At 42.7% G+C, this 21424-nt stretch overlaps 1 protein-coding gene across 1 annotated transcript; it reads right to left on the minus strand.

The window, feature by feature from the left end:
* Positions 1 to 1243: 1243 nt before the first annotated feature.
* Positions 1244 to 21062, minus strand: dusp13a (dual specificity phosphatase 13a). Its single transcript, XM_068020322.1, has 4 exons — positions 20989 to 21062; positions 12646 to 12807; positions 5215 to 5435; positions 1244 to 1443 (listed from the first exon to the last, which is right to left on the minus strand). The coding sequence occupies exons 2-4, from the start codon at positions 12804 to 12806 to the stop codon at positions 1244 to 1246; spliced, it is 582 nt and encodes a 193-aa protein (XP_067876423.1). The 5' UTR covers position 12807; positions 20989 to 21062.
* Positions 21063 to 21424: the final 362 nt, after the last annotated feature.

Here is a 21424-nt window from a genome sequence, read left to right on the forward strand (position 1 = left end):
TGAGTTCAATAATTTCAGAGCATGACGGGCCCCCCATTTTACTTTTATTTTTTATTATTTTTTTATATTTTTTGGTGTTTATTTTATTTTATCTTAGTTTGCTCAGTTTGTCTACCCACCTTTTCATGTTTGTGCTTGTGGCTGTTCAGTTTTCAGTCCATTAACACCCTATCTGTACTAATGCTTTGTCTTTCAAAGCACCATTAACATATTGTTTGCCTTTGCTCCATGACCTTCTGGTTGGTTATTCTCTGTGACCTTGTCCAATCTACACCTCTTTTGTTATCTCTTGCCCCACCCGCGCTTTACATGCTTAAAACCTTTCACATTTCTAATATCTGCTAGTTCTGATGAAGGGTCACCAACCTGGAACATTAACTCTGCTTCTCTCTCCACAGATGCTGCCAGACCTGCTGAGTATTTCCAGCATTTCTTGTTTTTATTTCAGATTTCCAGCATCCGCAGTATTTTGTTTTTATCTAATCACAAGGTCCTGGGTTCCAGGACTTGAGCACAACAATCTAGGCTAACCCTCCAGTGCAGTACTGAGGGAGTACTGTAGTGTTGGAGGTGTGTCTTTCAGCTGAAGCATGAAATTGAGGCCTTGCCTGCTCTCTCAGTTGGATGTAAAAGATCCTATGGCATTATTTTGCAGGAGAGTTAGTCCGGGTGTCCTGGCCAACATTTATCCCTCATCAACATATTACAAACAGATTACCTGTTCATTATCACATTGCTGTTTGTGGGAGCTTGCTGTGAGAAAATTGGCTGCTATGTTTCCTACATTACAACAGTGACGACACTTCATTGGCTATGAAACGCTTTGAGATGTCCGTTGGTCATGAAAGATGCTACAGAAATGCAAGTTTTTCTTTCTTTATTAACTCTTCAAACCCTTATAAACAACAAAGACTTTCTTGGATGCATCATATCAAAGCATCACTCTCAACTATTTATTCCACTACATGTGTTCAGAAATTCTGATTGAATTCACAGAATTGTTGTTACTGCATTTCCTCTACCAACCCAAGTGATAAACAAAATTGCAAGCTTTGGTGCCAATGAAGCCACATTAACGTGATAAACAACTGTTTAGCAATTCTCAGGTACCCAAGAAGGTGTTGAACTAAATTGAAAGTCTAAACTTCATAAATCTCCACTATTTTAGGTGTGTAGAATTCCTTTCTATAGAGATACTTTGTAAATCAGTGAGGTAACCACATGTTTAACATTCAAGGTGCAGTCATCTTTTCCTTTCTCTCATTAGGGCTCTGTCAAGCTCTCGGAGTTGACTGAGGAAGCCGTTGTTAGGTGAGATATTCCGATGAACACTCACGGTTTTTATAGCTTCGACCAGAGTCATCTTTTCACAGATCATTAAAAACGCAAGGACCAAAGTTGCTGCTCGACTGATTCCCATAGCACAATGAACAAACACTTTACCTGTAAAGGAAGATAAATATCCATATCAACAAACATTGTGCACAGAACCATATGTATAGGAATGACTGATTTTCTGACATTAGATTTATGTATAATGTGAGATGGTTACTTTGCCAATTTACTCACGATATCTCATAATAGTAGCTCTTTAGTGGATCCAATTGAAATCTCTCTTTAAATTACTTTTACATCATTAAATAGACGTAGGGGATCTCAGTGTTATAATGGGTTAGCTATGTTGTCCTTTCACTGATATGATCTGGGTTTGAATCCAGCCCAGACTGAGGCATTACTGTTCCAATTTCTCTGCTGGCTGTAAGGGTCCTGCATGAAATTAGTTTGGGCCGTCTCAATCCAGTTGTAATTTGTCATCGGCCCAAATCTACCCCGAATTCGGCAGTGACTTGATAACTTCACTCACAAAGATCACCAGAATGGCTGCAGTGAAAAATGGAAGGCTTACAATGGTGTAATAATGGACACTTTTAGCTTGGGTGTGTTTGCATTTAGGTTTACAATTACAGAAAAGAAATGAATATTAGGCTACTGGTTCCAAACACACTTTCAAACAGATACAGCATTGCAGAATCCTGTGGATGATATTCATATAGTTGTCTATATGCCTGCAGGAGAGCAAATAAGAGAATGCAAAGCACAAGAGCAGGGTGATAGTTTGGATAAAAAGGTAGCTTTAAGGAGATACTATCAGTCGCCATTCCTAATCCTTCCTTCTCGGCTCAGTATCTGTTTTCCTCATACCTCTGTGAAGCAACTTGGGATATTTTTCTATGTAAAAGGCGCTATATAAATGCAAATTATTGATGCAAGGAGTTCCAGGTGACACTCCAAGGGAGGTCAAGAGCTTGTAATTTCTTAAGTATCCTTCCAGTTCTCCTTTATTAGATGCTTTTTCGTCAAGAAAACAAAGAAGTAATATTGTAATGTGTTGTAAATAGAAGAACTGCGCACACAATGTCGGACATTGAGCTGAGCTTCAAGTCCCTCCTGTGTCCCACATGTCTGTGGGCTAACGTTTTGTATTGTAAGTTTGTAATTGTATGTGTGCATTATTGAAGGATGGCTCTGCATCGTAAGCAATGAAAGAGCTGTAGGATTGTGTGAGAGCACTGTGTGGACCAGCACTAAATTAGGTTGCCAAGTAACACAGTTATTATTTTTTTTAAAAGAGATACAGCACTGAAACAGGCCCTTCGGCCCACCAAGTCTGTGCCGACCATCAACCACCCATTTATACTAATCCTACACTAATTCCATATTCCTACCACATCCCCACCAGTCCCTATATTTCCCTACCACCTACCTATACTAGGGGTAATTTATAATGGCCAATTAACCTATCAACCTGCAAGTCTTTGGCATGTGGGAGGAAACCCCTTCTCGCTAGTAAATAATACTCTGGTGTACCCGTACCTGGGGAAGTTTCTGTAAGGGGGGGGGGGTCATCATCTTCTGCACCTGTTCCCAGGTCCTTTGGATAGTGGGCACATCATTCAACCTGTCTTCTGCTTCTTGCCAGACAAGTGGCACTACTGTTCTCTGGGCAGGCCGCCCTGGTTGCTAAACAAGAAAACTGACTTTGCAACCCGACTTCAAGAACAATTACACAATGACCTTGGATGCTGTACATCTCAAGTTCTGTCTCCTATCACCATGTTAATTCGGCTGCTCACTGCTTTTCCCTGACAACTGTCTTTGCCTCATTATAGCCTTTGGCTTATTAAAAACCAAAAGTTTCCCATTGCCTTACAGAGCTGCATTTATTTTGTAACACCCTGGTCCAGTTTGTCACTTTCTGACTTAAATATGTGAAATGGGTAACAGGCAGTCTAGTAGTTGTGCCTGATATTTGTATGATGGTGTCAGCTCTGCCGCAGTTGGTATCACACTCGCCTCTGCGTTAGAAGAACGGGGAGTCTTGAGCACAAAATCTAGGCTGACACTCCGCTGCCTGTACTCAGGGAGTGCTGCACTGTCAGTGGTGCTGCCTTTCGGATGAAACGTTAAAACAAGGTCCTGTCTGCCCCCTCAGGTGGATACAGAAGAACTTATGGCACTATTTTGAAGAAGACCAGTGACCTGGCCAATATTTATCCCTCAACTAGCACCTAAAACAGATTATATGGTCATTATCACATTGCTATTTTTGGGATTATGCTGTGTGCAAATTGCCTGTTGCGTTTTGTACATTACAACAGTGGCTACATTTCAGAAAGTACTTCATTGGCTAGAAAGCATTTTGGGACATCCTGAGATTGTTAAAGGTGCTGTAGAACTAGAGGTCTTTCTTTACAGACTATCTGGGGAGATACTGCAATTATTGAAGAAACCCATATGGTCGATAGCTCAATAGCAGAACATGGAACACTTTGATGGTCACGCCATATTGTCCTAACCCTTCTACAGTAAAGGGTCTCGACTCCACCCTGACTCCATCTGCCTGGCATTCCCTGGACTCCTGTGGATCACACTCAGTCACTCACACTGTTGCCTCGTCCTGGCCTCACATCCTCTGATTCATCCACTCCTACCATGTGTCTCTCCCAGGTTTTAGATTTATGGAGTCATTTACGGCACAGAAGGAGGCCATTCGGCCCATTGAGTCTATGCCGGCTCTCCACGGAGCAATCCAGTCAGTCCCACTCCCCCGCTCAATCCCTGTATGCCTGAAACTTTGTTTCCTTCAAGTGGCCCTCCAATTTCCTTTTGAAATCAATGATTGTCTCCACTTCCATCACCCTTGTGGGCAGCGAGTTCCAGGTCATTACAGATTGGAATCAGTCTCTCAGTAAATCTGTATAGAACTTACTAAAAGATGACACTGCATCAGTCAAGGGGTAACATTGTCCTTGATAAAACTTACCTTGCTGGTTTTGGCCGTGTTTTCCAGACTGCAGCTGCTACTGGCAGCCTCGATCCATCCAATCTTGCAATAGCAGCCTCAAATGGGCCACAGGCCCCTAATTTGCATATGCAATGGGGCCAACACCTGCTTCAGGTGTGGACACTGCACACTGATTCTTTGGCCATTATAAATAAAGCATATGGCATCCTTCCAACTCATAACCAGCATTTGCCCATCATATTGGAGAGTTAGGTGTCCGTTTAGTGCCCGTAAACTGAGTGCTGCCTGGCCGAATTTCCAGGCCTGTGACCCCTGTCAGCATGTAAGCGCTGAAAGCAGAATAGTACAATTACTCATTCCACATTTCATAACCCTTCAAGTTCAAGGATACTTCATAAATTAACAAATAAACAATTATTGCCGACTATCTGTGTAGACAGGGACACCAGGCTTGCATTTCATACTTGGCCTAGTCTTAAACAGGACTCTGTTACACATCAGCAACATCCAGATTCAGATAAAAGTGGCTTTTATCTCCATCATGTCTCTTTATGTCAATGCAACAATTTGAGTCTGCGTTGCTCAGAGTGGACGGTTCACCCTATTTCAGGCCCCAAGAGCTGTATTACCTGCCACTGGGACAGAAAGAAGGGTTAAAGTAGCACGGTTAATAGAACTGCTTCAATATGTTTGTGCCAGATGCGATTCCAATTTGTTCTTATGTGTTAAGAAGGACCATTTCTGCTGAGGGGCACAAGGTATTTCCTAATTATTTATTCCACTGCAGATGGAAATGGGATGAAAATAGTAAGGCAGACCAGGAAGCAAGCATGTAAGAAGATAGCTTTCTGACCTTACTTCCAAATTACATTGGACATCTATTATCACAGAGCATCCCAGCTACTCACCACCAAGTGTGTTTAGTCCAGCTCTGATGAATTTTGCAGCTGGGTAAAAAAAGGCACTAAGATTGAAATCTGGGGCATCAAACGCCTCTACTCCATAGTAATGTATTCCCATGTCCTTGTAATATATGGCTCCAGTGTTAATATTGAACTTTCCATCAGCAGCATTGAGGATGTGTGTAATCCTCATTCTCTTTAAAGTCATCTTGTCTCGAGCTGTCCACCTGGAGAACATTAAATGATCATTTTACTCTTATATAAAAGATAAATAGCTTACAGCGCCTTGTTGAATTGTAACGATTGGCAATTTCATTGCCCAGAGTCTCAATACTTCATGCATGCAGACAAAAACATTGACCCAGAATTTGCTGAAGTGGGGCATCTTGTGTCGTGCCCTGTTAGTCTTTTCCCTCACTCTACAGTACAAATGTTTTGCCCTGCAAGTTGCTGATTACTGCACGGTGGGAGTTGGGGTGGGCAGGAAGTGCGGGACTACTGGGACCTTGGTGAATGTCAGGACCACCAACAACAACACTAACTTGTATTCATATAGCACCTTTACTGTAGTAAGATGTTTCAAAGGCATTTCACAGGAGCGTTATCAAACAAAATTTGACACCAAGGCATAAAATGAGATTTTAGGACAAATGATCAAAAACTTGGTCAAAGAGATAGATTTAAGGAGCGTCTTAAAAGGAGGAAAGAACAGTAGAATGGCAGAGAGATTTAGGGAGAGAATTCAGAGCTTAGGAACTTAGACATGGCCACCAATGGTGGAGCAACTAAAATTGGGGATTGTCAAGAGGCCAAATTTAGAGGTGCCCTGATATCTCCTGTCGATCTCAACAGTCTAGCTTGTTAGTTAATGAGATTCAAAAATTGAGAAAGGAACAGAGGAACAACTTAGAAAGAAATCGGGTGAACTAGATTCAAATCAGGTCAGAAAGTGAAATAAAGAGAGGGAAAGAAGACTGAATTAAGAGAGTGAAAAAAAAGACAGAATTGAAAAGTAAGAATTTTTCTTTTAAAAATTAATTTTAAACTTTAAAGATCTCTAAGAACAGTTACTAAGAATGAGACCTGTTGGAATGAGACTTCACAGATTCAATTGTTCCCTTTCTAGGCTGGAGAAGTTGCGTGGCATTGCAGGAACATGAATCTCCTCATTAAAAAGGTACCTAGATTAGATTAGATTAGAGATACAGCACTGAAACAGGCCCTTCGGCCCACCGAGTCTGTGCCGAACATCAACCACCCATTTATACTAATCCTACACTAATCCCATATTCCTACCAAACATCCCCACCTGTCCCTATATTTCCCTACCACCTACCTATACTAGTGACAATTTATAATGGCCAATTTACCTATCAACCTGCAAGTCTTTTGGCTTGTGGGAGGAAACCGGAGCACCCGGAGAAAACCCACGCAGACACAGGGAGAACTTGCAAACTCCACACAGGCAGTACCCGGAATCGAACCCGGGTCCCTGGAGCTGTGAGGCTGCGGTGCTAACCACTGCAGTTAATGACCAGCCCTAACTTTCTGTGGTGAGTTTAATTGACAATGAATGTGCAAATGCAGCAATTTCATGAAACACACAGGGAGGTTGTGGGCAAAATACCATTTTCAAGAAGCTAACGGCAGACCAGACCAAATCGTCCAGCAACCTGTGTCAATTTGCAATTCACGGGTTACCACCTCCTCGATACAAGTTACTGGCCTATTTAGGCATTAAAAACGGTGAGAACCATTAGATTCTCTGTTATTTTGGGATAACATTCGGGGTCATTAATGAATCTTCTGAGCTTCCATTCTTGATTGTTCTGTAGGGAGGAGTTCAACTGCTGCTGTGAAGGTTGGTGGTGGGGGTGGGGTGGGGGGGGGGGGGGGGGGGGAAGGAAGTTCAATTGGCCTCACCCTTGTGCCTCTAATTCACATTGATAGAAGCATTGATAGAAGCCAGGGAATGGGTCCCCTGATATCTTGGCCAGAGTTAGTGCAAGACCTGAGGTGACATGAAAAACAAAGAGAAAATAATGCAGCAAAAATAGGGCAGTAAGCATCTCAGCAAAAAAAAAGTGCAGCCAATAATTCATGTGTGAAGGGACAGTTAACAAGCGGAAATCAATTTTGGGAGCATTATTGAGCTGATGATTGGCTAATCAGCCACTTTATGGACTGTTGCACTAAAAAAGATCTGCAGTTTCATTTTGAACAAAGCCTGAGTGTCGCAGCTAAGGTGATTTCCGCTTGAACTGTAGAAAGCCTGGTTGTGCTAACAGAGCAGACACAGCAGAGTGGACATTTTTGGACATATTAGGATTGACCATTGAAGGGAAAGGGTTGTCTGCACTGTGCCTGCAACAAGCACTCAAGTCCATAGCATGGTGCCATATCAGCAATGTAGTCTGGACAGCACAGGTCCCATCCCTCATATTTTTCAGTCCCAAACTATCATGGCTGGAATTTAATGGTCCCCACCACCCCCCCCCCACCCACCTCAGGAGCAGGCTAGGAAGCCGGCTAGGTGGGGGTGGGGGGGGGGGGAATAAAATCATGTGGGAGGCTGGGGGGTGCTCTGCCCTTCGCCTACCTGCCCCCGCTGATATTTTACCTGTGGCGGACGGGCACTTCAACTGAGGAGGCTGCCTAGTAATGCTTGGTCTCCTTGGCTGGGAGTGGGAGCCCTCCTGATCAGGCATCCTGTGCCCTATGGAGCGCCTGCCACCCCACCCCCCGCCCCCCCCCCAGCAGCATGGGCCCAACAAGGTCATTTTTCTCTTTACCTTCTCCGTGCTCATCGTTGAAACTCCCTCAGTGAGTCAGAACTGGGCACATCTGCCCAATAGCCAAATCACTGTTTTGACTTCAACACATTAACACATATTCCCTTCCTTCTTGTGTAGGGGGCTCCAAAGAAGATGTGCCTGGCACTTGGGATGAGCAGGAGGTTGTCCCATTGCATGAACATCTGTCAAACACTCCTCAACACACAAGAAGCAGCTCAGAAATGAGCACGGTGCAGGAATCAGATAGAGAGCCTAGTGAATCCCCAGCACCTGTGAAGAAGAGCAAGTGGAAGTGGCTGCAGTTGGTTAGTAACCAGAGGAAGAGAGGGTTAGAGCCTTCCTGGTCTTTAAAAATAGTGCTGTTGCTGCAATTTGGCACAAGATGAAGGAAGGCGGTACAGTGGTTAGCACCGCAGCCTCACAGCTCCAGTGACCCGGGTTCAATTCTGGGTGCTGCCTGTGTGGAGTTTGCAAGTTCTCCCTGTGACTGCGTGGGTTTCCGCCGGGTGCTCCGGTTTCCTCCCACAGCCAAAGACTTGCAGGTTGATAGGTAAATTGGCCATTGTAAATTGCCCCTAGTATAGGTAGGTGGTAGGGGAATATAGGGAAGGTGGGGATGTGGTAAGAGTATGGGATTAGTGTAGGATTAGTATAAATGGGTGGTTGATGGTTGGCACAGACGCGGTGGGCCGAAGGGCCTGTTTCAGTGCTGTATCTCTATAATAATAATAATAAAAGGCACTGTAGTTTCTGATGATGTTTCACACACTCCACTGCCCTCCTTTTCCTGTAGAATGAACTCCTTTCCTATACATATAAACCATGGGGTAAGAGTCTTCTTGGCTACACATTGCTATCAATGTAGTCCGGCACTTTAGGGAAATTTGCCACCTGATAATATGACAGTGATTGTCCCAGCAAACAAGGTTTCTGTGACCTGGTTGATGCATTCATGCTTCGGACTCTGATGAATGTGGCAAATGTCACCAGTAGTGTCTTGAAAGGGTTTGGCACCCTAAAAGTTCAATACTTTTGAGCCAACAACCAGGATTGTCAGCTCTTAGTTTCCCAAACATTGCTACAAGCAATTGGAAGAAAATTCATTGGAACATTAAGAAAAATTGTGTTCTTTTTCCATATTCTTTTGTTTATTCGTTAGCAAAATATTGAAGATGGCAAGAATGGCTGTTTGACTGTCAAGAATGATCCAATCAAGTAATGAAGAGACTGTTCACTTTCCAATTGGCTTGGGAAGGCAGTACATCCAATCAAAGTTGGCAACCCTAACTGCAATGTACGCCCAAAGAAGTTGGCCTGAGGATCAACTTAAATTGGCAGGGACAGGTATATACCGCAGGGCAAGAATTAAAGCTGGGGGAAAGGAAATTATGATGCGATTAGGCAAGATTTAGGATGCGTAGGATGGGGAAGGAAACTGCAGGGGATGGGAACAATCGAAATGTGGAGCTTATTCAAGGAGCAGCTACTGCGTGTCCTTGATAAGTATGTACCTGTCAGGCAGGCAGGAAGTTGTCGAGCGAGGGAGCCGTGGTTTACTAAAGAAGTTGAAGCGCTTAGAAGAAGAAGGCTTATGTTAGGATGCGATGTGAAGGCTCAGTTAGGGCGCTTGAGAGTTGCAAGCTAGCCAGGAAGGATCGAAAGGGAGAGCTAAGAAGAGCAAGGAGAGGACACGAGAAGTCATTGGCAGATAGGATCAGGGAAAACCCTAAGGCTTTCTATAGGTATATCAGGAATAAAAGAATGACTAGAGTTAGATTAGGGCCAATCAAGGATAGTAGTGGGAAGTTGTGTGTGGAATCAGAGGAGATAGGGGAAGCGTTAAATGAATATTTTTCATCAGTATTTACAGTAGAGAAAGAAAATGTTGTCGAGGAGAATACTGAGATTCAGGCTACTAGGCTAGATGGGATTGAGGTTCACAAGGAGGAGGTGTTAGCAATTTTGGAAAGTGTGAAAATAGATAAGTCCCCTGGGCCAGATGGGATTTATCCTAGGATTCTCTGGGAAGCTAGGGAGGAGATTGCAGAGCCTTTGTCCTTGATCTTTATGTCGTCGTCGTCGACAGGAATAGTGCCGGAAGACTGGAGGATAGCAAATGTTGTCCCCTTGTTCAAGAAGGGGAGTAGAGACAGCCCTGGTAATTATAGACCTGTGAGCCTTACTTCGGTTGTGGGTAAAATGTTGGAAAAGGTTATAAGAGACAGGATTTATAATCATCTTGAAAAGAATAAGTTCATTAGTGATAGTCAACACGGTTTTGTGAAGGGTAGGTCGTGCCTCACAAACCTTATTGAGTTTTTCGAGAAGGTGACCAAACAGGTGGATGAGGGTAAAGCAGTGGATGTGGTGTATATGGATTTCAGTAAGGCGTTTGATAAGGTTCCCCACGGTAGGCTATTGCAGAAAATACAGAAGTATGGGGTTGAAGGTGATTTAGAGCTTTGGATCAGAAATTGGCTAGCTGAAAGAAGACAGAGGGTGGTGGTTGATGGCAAATGTTCATCCTGGAGTTTAGTTACTAGTGGTGTACTGCAAGGATCTGTTTTGGGGCCACTGCTGTTTGTCATTTTTATAAATGACCTGGAAGAGGGTGTAGAAGGGTGGGTTAGTAAATTTGCGGATGACAGTAAGGTCGGTGGAGTTGTGGATAGTGCCGAAGGATGTTGTAGGGTACAGAGGGACATAGATAGGCTGCAGAGCTGGGCTGAGAGATGGCAAATGGAGTTTAATGCGGAAAAGTGTGAGGTGATTCACCTTGGAAGGAGTAACAGGAATGCAGAGTACTGGGCTAATGGGAAGATTCTTGGTAGTGTAGATGAACAGAGAGATCTTGGTGTCCAGGTACATAAATCCCTGAAAGTTGCTACCCAGGTTAATAGGGCTGTTAAGAAGGCATATGGTGTGTTATCTTTTATTAGTAGGGGGATCGAGTTTTGGAGCCACGAGGTCATGCTGCAGCTGTACAAAACTCAGGTGAGACCGCACCTGGAGTATTGCGTGCAGTTCTGGTCACCGCATTATAGGAAGGATGTGGAAGCTTTGGAAAGGGTGCAGAGGAGATTTACTAGGATGTTGCCTGGTATGGAGGGAAGGTCTTACGAGGAAAGGCTGAGGGACTTGAGGTTGTTTTCGTTGGAGAGAAGGAGGAGGAGAGGTGACTTAATAGAGACATATAAGATAATCAGAGGGTTAGATAGGGTGGATAGTGAGAGTCTTTTTCCTCGGATGGTGATGGCAAACACGAGGGGACATAGCTTTAAGTTGAGGAGTGATAGATATAGGACAGATGTTAGAGGTAGTTTCTTTACTCAGAGAGTAGTAGGGGCGTGGAACGCCCTGCCTGCAACAGTAGTAGACTCTCCAACTTTAAGGGCATTTAAGTGGTCATTGGATAGATATATGGATGAAAATGGAATAGTGCAGGTCAGATGGTTTCACAGGTCGGCGCAACATCGAGGGCCGAAGGGCCTGTACTGCGCTGTAATGTTCTAAATTCTAAAAATTCTAAATTGGTCCTCAGTCCTCATTACCGTGAAATCTGTGAGCTGCAGGGGTCATTCTTGTGATGCAATGTAGCTGGCCAGTTGGGTCCAAAGCATAGTCATCTGGCTCTGATGCTGGGAGTGGTTTTTAGGTAAGTCCTTGGAGTTGAGGTTGTGGGGACATGGACCAACAGCGGCCTACACAAATGCTGTGGAGCCAGCGGATCACTCCCACTTCTCCTTGCTCCACATTAAGATAAGTGGCAAAAAACAATACTTGCCTTGCCTTCCGCTGGATAGGCTGCTGTGAAGCTTGAAAAATGAATCTACTTTATCATCAATTTCAGAGGAGGGTCTTTAAACAGGTGCTAGACTCTCAGTACCATATGCAAGGGGCCTAACACCCATTTAAGGCAGCCCTGAATATTGCCTGAGCAAATATGGCATCAGACGTATTTCAAACACATTAGTATTGGCAAAACATGGCATTAACTCTAAGGACCTGAAACAAAAATGAACAAATGAAGTCATGGATTGAAAATGATATGTCAAATATAAATAATTCTTAAAGAATTAATTGAAACTATCTAACATTTCAATGAACATTTCTAGGGGTCCTAGAAACTGGGCAGGTGCATAGTTAAAATCGAGCAGATTACTTACCTGCTCAGATCCTGACCATTTCCAATTTTAACATGCAAGGTTTTGCAGGCAAATGAGATGGCCAAATAAAGCTGGCGAGAGCCTGATGAATGTATGCATCATTAACCTGGCCTGAGAGGCAAAGCTGTCATAAGGCGAGAGACATGGAAGGAAAGTTTTTAACTTTTCTTTGTGGGTCCCACAGGGTATGTCACCTGCCCCAGACACTCTCCTCTCCTTTCTGTCCTCCCAAACTCGCAGCCATCACTTACCTGGAGGCTGTTGAGCAGCCTTGGCCACGCAATTATCCCCTGCTGGCAGCATAATGTAAATGAAGCCCAGCAGTTAAAATCACATGCTGCTGCCTCTGCCGGCTGGGAAATTAACTCGTCGGAGCTGTTTCCCACTGGAAAACTGCTCCGTGTTAAAATACGCCCCCTAGATTTCACGTAACAAAGGCTGGATAATAGACAATCTTTTTTAGGCTGTGCTCTTACGCATCTCCCAGGTGTAGGTTTGGCCAAACGTGATCCACATGTCCACAGCCTGCTTTAGTCCACAGAAGGCGCTGGAGCTCTGATATACTTGGAGGCTCATAATCCTCACTTCTCCTCTTCAAAACAGACTGTGATACAAAGTCTTTGTTTAATGTTTCCATTCTGAAATGCAAGACATATTATTATTCCTTTACAAGTTGTATTTCTCTGCTTCTGTAGACTGTTCTTTACCTTTTTTAAACCAAAACGACTAAAATTATGGTATACATGAGGATAGAAACTGGATGTGCGGTTGAATCAGTTTGAGACTCCTTGGTTTTTCTCTTAGTACAATTCAGTTATAAATTTGTAGAGCAAATTCTCTACTTGATACATTACTGTACATGAATAAGACTGCCAGTTTTCCTATTGATACATACCCTTTGATGGTAAGGTTAAATAGTAAGGTTGTTGAATGCTTTCTTTAACTAAAAGTATTTGGTTTTTTTTGGTCTCAAACTGTGGATATTTACTGTTTGGTCTTTTTAATTTTTCATTCTGTGTAAACATTATAAGACTGTGGTATACTTGGATTCAGTTTTTGGCCTTTGATGTCCCATCCCATTTTGTTATTGTTTCAGGTATAAGTTGCTTCTTTCTTGCTCCAGTACAATACATCCTGTAGGAGATCTAACCCCTTCTGAAATTGATATCTTCTAATTAATAGCTATCTCTAGTGTCTTATCGGTTATCCTGTCTTTAGTCTTGGTAATGTGCTATTGATGAACACGCGGTCATAGTTCATCCTGAGATACATTATTCTTCTCTGAGCTAACAAAAAGACTAAAAGTTAATTGTTGGCAACTTTCCCATTTAAACTTCATTTCTTTCTATAGGTTACCCTAACAGGACCACAAGGGCTGAGTTTAGTGAATAAATCTATTCTAAAATGACATTACTATTACTGGCTACTCTCTCTCTTGATCTTCTTGATGAAGAATAGAGAGTTTTCCTGGTGACCTGGCCCAACTTACATCACCAAAAATTGATAGATAAATTCACCAAACATAAAATCTATTGTTAATGCATCTATTTACATTTTAGCATCACAAAGCATAACAATGGAGGGTATCACCTTCCCCCACCTCCTCTGAGCCCTTCATTATGCTGCACAGGGAGGTATTAATCAGAGAACAGACCCACCCCACTCCCTCTGCCACCATCCAGCTGGACAAAGAAGCAGGAGAAGAAAGTCTCTGCCAGGCTACCCTTATGTGCATCCTGGTCAAGATCAGCATCGGTGGCAGTTGAAGAGGTGATGTGTTGCATTAGGAGTGATCGGTGGTGAGAAAAAATGGGATAAGCAGTTATGGGTCCTTATTGATGGTGACATAACCTCAAAGAAGGAAACGTCAGTCACCAACAACTAATATTAGGTAGATACCAATTAACTGTGAAGTCCTTTCAGATGTAATTATTGTTCAGCTACAGTTATTTTAAAAATGAATTAGTCGGAAAGGACTATCAATGAATATAATTTATTCTGTCTTTCAAAAGCATTGGATGAAGATCTTGTCAAAATATACTTAGTGAGTTACTGCAGTGTATCCTGTAGCTAGTATACAACGTTGCTGTAGTATGGATTAGCCACAAGATGCAATGTAACAACACACCAAGACTACTTTGACAATATCTCCCAGCCCACTGGCCTTTACTGCCAAGAAGGACAAAAGCTACAAGATCATGGGAACACTTCCCCTTCCAAGTCGCACACCATCCAGACCTGGTCCTTCATTGTCGCTAGGTCAAAATCCAGGAATTCCCAATGACTATTGTGGGTGCATCAGCAGACAAGGACTGCAGCAGTTGGAGGAAAGGCTCACTACCACTGTCATGGGACAGTAAATGTGCCTTTGTCAGCATTGCCCACATCCTGAGAACAGATATAAACAAGAGACTGTACTGCCTCTTACCTGCCATCATAATGTCTCCATTAGGCTATGTCTAGTGGTGACAGTATACCATTGTTCATTCAATTTATGCAAGGGAGAAGTGTCAAAGAAATGGCTTTAACGAGAAACTAAAGAACAGTGCAACCTGGAAATGTTTCTATTGATATGGGGGCAATTTAGCCTTTCTTAATTTTGGTTACTGAATCCAGCAAGAACATAATTTAAAGCTAAAGGTAGCTCCATAAAGAGTACTAGGAGCTTCCCAATTTAACATTTCCATCTGAAATGTTGATACTTTGATGATTTAAAATGAAAATTGTTTACATCAACTCTCCTGAGTTAAAGACTGTGTGACTGTAGAAAGTGTGAATCCAAGCACAGCTAAGGCTTTCTCTGGGTATCTATTGAAGCAAACGTGTGAAGAGGCTCTCTTGGTGTAATCAGAGTACAATCAGAGAGCTTGCCCAGACTTGGCAGTCTTTCTAAATGACAAAGACATGTGTTTTGTATTCAAGCCCCCATCCTGTCTCACTTTTATAATGTCATCTTGAAATGGAGACTTCACACGTGTACAGTCACTGGGAATCTCTCAATTGAGACAATAATGAACAGCAGCATGTGATTTAGCACAAAATGTGGACAGAACAAAGCCAAATGGTAAAAACTGAACTGGACATTTTTTCCAAGCAAACTATTTTGGATTGGAAGTAGCATAGTGTACTGGACCATTAATAATCTGCAACAGAGTGAAGGGAATGGATTAGAGGCTATGAGTCATTACTTAATGATTATCCAGTCTGAGCTGGATCATCATTTGGGTGTAATAATTGGAGTCAATCTAATTGTTCCCCACAGTATGCAACAGTGAGTTGCCCTAGGCTGCTGTTTTATACATCCCTGCAGTGAGTTTTGGAATAACATTGGTCAAGATCGAGGAGCCTGGTACACAGTGCAAGTTGACCGTGAGATAGAGGTACAAATATGTAAACAGATTATGGAAAGATGTAGGAGCAACAGGGTGGTGGTGATAGGAGATTTTAATTTTCCCAACATTGACTGTGATTCACTTAATGTTCGAGGTCTGGATGGAGCAGAATTTGTAAGGAGCATCCAGGAGGGTTTTCTAGAGTAGTATGTAAATAGTCCAACTAGGGAAGGGGCCATACTGGACCTGGTGTTGGGGAATGAGCCCGGCCAGGTGGTTGAAGTTTCAGTAGGGGACTACTTTGGGAATAGTGATCGCAATTCCGTAAGTTTTAGAATACTCATGGACAAAGACGAGAGTGGTCCTAAAGGAAGAGTGCTAAATTGGGGGAAGGCCAACTATACCAAAATTCGGCAGGAGCTGGGGAATGTAGATTGGGAGCAGCTGTTTGAAGGTAAATCCACATTTGATATGTGGGAGGCTTTTAAAGAGAGGTTGATTAGCGTGCAGGAGAGACATGTTCCTGTGAAAATGAGGGATAGAAATGGCAAGATTAGGGAACCATGGATGACAGGTGAAATTGTGAGACTAGCTAAGAGGAAAAAGGAAGCATACATAAGGTCTAGGTGGCTGAAGAAAGACGAAGCTTTGGAAGAATATCGGGAATGGAGGACCAATCTGAAATGAGGAATTAAGAGGGCTAAAAGGGGTCATGAAATAGCTTTAGCAAACAGGGTTAAGGGAAATCCCAAAGCCTTTTATTCATATATAAGGAGCAAGAGGGTAACTAGAGAAAGGATTGGCCCACTCAAGGACAAAGGAGGAAAGTTATACGTGGAGTCAGAGAAAATGGGTGAGATTCTAAACGAGTACTTTGCATCGGTATTCACCGAGGAGAGGGACATGACGGATGTTGAGGTTAGGGACAGATGTTTGATTACTCTAGGTCAAGTCGGCATAAGGAGGGAGGAAGTGTTGGGTATTCTAAAAGGCATTAAGGTGGACAAGTCCCCAGGTCTGGATGGGATCTATCCCAGCTTACTGAGGGAAGCGAGAGAGGAAATAGCTGGGGCCTTAACAGATATCTTTGCAGCATCCTTAAACACGGGTGAGGTCCCGGAGGACTGGAGAATTGCTAATGTTGTCCCCTTGTTTAAGAAGGGTAGCAGGGATAATCCAGGTAATTATAGACCGGTGAGCCTGACGTCAGTGGTAGGGAAGCTGCTGGAGAAGATACTGAGGGATAGGATCTATTCCCATTTGGAAGAAAATGGGCTTATCAGTGATAGGCAACATGGTTTTGTGCAGGGAAGGTCATGTCTTACCAACTTAATAGAATTCTTTGAGGAAGTGACAAAGTTGATTGACGAGGGAAGGGCTGTAGATGTCATATACATGGACTTCAGTAAGGCGTTTGATAAGGTTCCCCATGGTAGGCTGATGGAGCAAGTGAAGTCGCATGGGATCCAGGGTGTACTAGCTAGATGGATAAAGAACTGGCTGGGCAACAGGGGACAGAGAGTAGCAGTGGAAGGGAGTTTCTCAAAATGGAGACGTGTGACCAGTGGTGTTCCACAGGGATCCGTGCTGGGACCACTGTTGTTTGTGATGTACATCAATGATTTGGAGGAAAGTATAGGTGGTCTGATTAGCAAGTTTGCAGACGACACTAAGATTGGTGGAGTAGCAGATAGTGAAGGGGACTGTCAGAGAATACAGCAGAATATAGATAGATTGGAGAGTTGGGCAGAGAAATGGCAGATGGAGTTCAATCAGGGTAAATGCGAGGTGATGCATTTTGGAAGATCCAATTCAAGAGTGAACTATACAGTAAATGGAAAAGTCCTGGGGAAAATTGATGTACAGAGAGATTTGGGTGTTCAGGTCCATTGTTCCCTGAAGGTGGCAATAGAGTGGTCAAGAAGGCATACGGCATGCTTTCCTTCATCGGATGGGGTATTGAGTACAAGAGTTGGCAGGTCATGTTACAGTTGTATAGGACTTTGGTTCGGCCACATTTGGAATACTGCGTGCAGTTCTGGTCGCCACATTACCAAAAGGATGTGGATGCTTTGGAGAGGGTGCAGAGGAGGTTCACCAGGATGTTGCCTGGTATGGAAGGCGCTAGCTATGAAGAGAGGTTGAGTAGATTAGGATTATTTTCATTAGAAAGACGGAGGTTGAGGGGGGACCTGATTGAGGTGTACAAAATCATGAGAGGTATAGACAGGGTGGATAGCAAGAAGCTTTTTCCCAGAGTGGAGGATTCAAATACTAGGGTTCACGAGTTCAAAGTGAGAGGGGAAAAGTTTAGGGGGGATATGCGTGGAAAGTTCTTTACGCAGAGGGTGGTGGGTGCCTGGAACGCGTTGCCAGTGGAGGTGGTAGATGCGAACACGATAGCGTCTTTTAAAATGTATCTAGACAGATACATGAATGGGCAGGAAGCAAAGAGATACAGACCCTTAGAAAATAGGCGACATGTTTAGGTAGAGGATCTGGATCGGCGCAGGCTTGGAGGGCCGAAGTGCCTGGTCCTGTGCTGTAATTTTCTTTGTTCTTTGTTCTTGACCATTAGAAACAGGAAGGGAAGAAAAGAGAATGGCCTCAAATATGTGAGTTCCAACTTCATAATAAAAACCTATGATATGTGAAGAGGGCAATTCATGTCCCATTGCACATTTGTGTGGTCAGTGTCAATCAGAGTGTCATGTAACCAAAATGAAACTTATCCTGGTTTTAATTGATTTTGCTTATTAGCAAGCATACAGGTACAACATTTTTATTTGAACTCTTATAAGTTTGCAAAGACTCACCATGTCTCCTTTGTCAATCCTCTGACTCTATCAAATCTGACTCTCAAAGAGGGAGTGGTTAGTAATGGGAAAGAACATAAGGACAGGAACTGGCCATTCAGCCCCTTGAACGTGTTCTGTCATTTTCTGTTAAATTAGGGCTGATTTGAACCTCAACACCATTTCCACATCTTTGCTCCATATCTCTTGATACCCTTACCTAACAAAAATCGGTCATGCTAAATCTTGTAAATTTCAGTTCACTTAGCATCCCTAGCCTTTTGGGGGACAGAGTTCCAGATTTCCACTATCTTCTGTATGAAAAATTGCTTTCTAATTTCACTGCTAAGTAGCCTAGCTCTAATTTTGAGATTGTATCACCTTGTTCTGGTTTCCCAACCAGAGGAAATAATTTCTCAATATCTCAGCCTATAATGTTCTCACCACACAGAGGTTTCTCTCTCCACTGGTACATGGTTCACAAGCCTTGGACCAAAGCCCCATAACAAAAGTAGTTTTTCAAACTGTTTTGTTGCCTGGCGTCATTGTGCCTTATTAGGGTTGAGGAGGGTCCAAATCCTGGAAGAATATCTGATTCCCATGTGGCTTTTGGAAAAATCTGCATTGAATCCCTTTGATTTACCGCTACCTCTATTTTTTTCTCTTTCTGATTTTTCTCTCATTTTTCCCCTTTATCTGTCACTCACACCCATAGACAGTGAAGAGGACAGACAGGGATACAAGGTATTGCACCATGTCTACCATTGCTACCCTGCTGCTGGGTAGCAGTAATAGTAATTAAAGCAGCATGTGATAGAATTCATTTGTCTTGCCCTTTTACTGCTGTGAAGATCAATGAGGACATTAACCTATGTCCTTATGTCTAGACCTCTGCCTGAGCAAGACTACGCCAGTACTTAATGGACCAAAATATCAATATCAGATCATTCAGTTTATGCAGCTTTTATTATATAAAAAAATAATTGTGTGACTCATTGCACAGACTTTAATGTTGATTGTTACCAAAGAACTGTCTGTTATTGGATAAGGCATTCCATTAGTTGAAGTTACTCTAGATGCAGATGTTAATCCCCTTGAAGAAATGCTGGGCAGGTACTTACTGTAACAGAACATCTACCTAGCCACAAAGAGTTTCAGAAAAGAGCAAAGCCCCAAAAGTGACTGAATGCTAAATTTGTATTGTGTTTCACAACAGTGTGACTAAACCTAAACTTCAGAGAAACACACTCAAACTACATCATAGTGTGAAACTTTTCATTTCTCACACCACCCATTCCTATGGGTACCTCACCCACTCCAGGCTGACTCTGCAATGCAGTACTGAGGGAGTACTGTGTTGGAGGTGTCGCCTTTCTGATGAAAAGTTAAAGCAAGGCCCCATCTTCCCTCTCAATTGGACACAAAACTGACACTATTTGGAGAAGAGCAGGGGCGTTCTCCTGGCATCCTGTCCACATTTATCCCTCAATTAACGCTTAAAACAGATTATCTGGTCATTTATTTCATTGGTGTCTGTGGGAGCTTGCTGTGCACAATTTGGCTGCTGCGTTTCCTGCTTTGCAACAGTGACTACACTTCAAAAAGTATTTCATTGGCTGTAAAGCACTTGGGACATCGTGAAATTGTGCCAGGTTCTATATAAATGAAAGGCTTTTTTTTGGAAAGAGAGCAACAGTATTGTATCAAATTATGGACATTCTTGTACCCAAGTTTGGTCTGTGCTGAGCTTGGTGATCTCAATTGATGCCGTGGTTGGGGCCTACAACTGGCTTCTATTTATTGCGTGTGGAACCTTAGAAGCTAGATCAGAGATGCAGTAAGTGTAATTGTAGCCAATTGCAGCATTCCTACCCTGACTTTAATTACCACATGCATAAAAATAAACCTGCTTTAAGAAATCAATGTTCATTTCTCCAGGCCTTTCTGTTGAGTAAGGTTGAGGCAATATTTTAAAATTTGCCGAAGAATAACTTGTGGAAACTGTGCCAGATATTTGTTTGTGAATAACATTTACTAGACTGAATATTTTGCATACATTAGGCATTTTCTTTGACAAATGTACCTTGTTGTGCACCAAGGGTGGTTAAATGACAATTAAAGTCATTGAGATGTGGGAGTAATTTTATTTTATGGCTAAGGGAGATACCCACAGGTGCTTTTGTTCTGATTTCTTTGTTGGTTGTATCTCAGGACATTAAGTTCTAATTTACTTCTCCTTCAGTTAGCATCTGTTGACACCCCTATTTACAACAGGACTTCCATGTAGATGTGAATCTGCATTCTAATGTCCTGTCACAGTATGATGGTCCATCAAAGCACCCAATCATGGGCCACTCAGCAATTACTAACAAAATGCTTCCTTTATTCATTTGCTTTTATGGGATATGCTGGGCTCATGTTTGCTGCCATGTTTGACCATATAATACCAATGACTGTATAAAAATGGCTACAAAGGACTTTGAGATGTGATAACAAAGATCAGTCTTTGGCCAAAGTTGGTCAAACCAACCACATTTAGCTTTCTAGCCGCAAAACATCAAATACTTGTTCCACTAGACACAACTAGCAGCTGCTGAAATGTAGAACTGTTTCCGTCAACAGGCAAAAAGGGTTAAGCTGACATGAACATGGTTGTATCCCCATTACAGAGAGAAGTCATTTGTGAACTTACCAACTTCCGTTCATAAGTTAAGGCTGTGAATTTGCTTTACGGGCTCTTCTTGCCTGTTACTTCTCCGTTCCTCAGTTAATGAGCAATGCAATGTGTACTCCTCCCCTATCAGTTTACTGAGCAAAACATGTGACACTGTGCCTGTGGTGTGATATCATCTTCCAATCTGCACAACATCTCGGGTAGCTGTCAGATTTCAGCCCAGGTTACTGCCAGAAAGCAGAGTGTAACTAACAGCTGATTAAACCAGGCAGATACCGTGGTAATTTAACAATTCCTTCCATTCCATTTCTTAAAAGTTCCACTAATTTGGAAGATCACTTATGGAGAACAAAAAGTGTTGGAATAACTTCCTTTTTGGTTCAGAGAAGTCAAAGGAGACATTTCATTTTCATCACAAAGACATTACAAGCAATTGATATAATGATGTGCTTTA

The sequence above is a fragment of the Heterodontus francisci genome, chromosome 42 (genome assembly GCF_036365525.1).
Source record: "Heterodontus francisci isolate sHetFra1 chromosome 42, sHetFra1.hap1, whole genome shotgun sequence".
In the NCBI taxonomy this organism is placed as follows: domain Eukaryota; kingdom Metazoa; phylum Chordata; class Chondrichthyes; order Heterodontiformes; family Heterodontidae; genus Heterodontus; species Heterodontus francisci.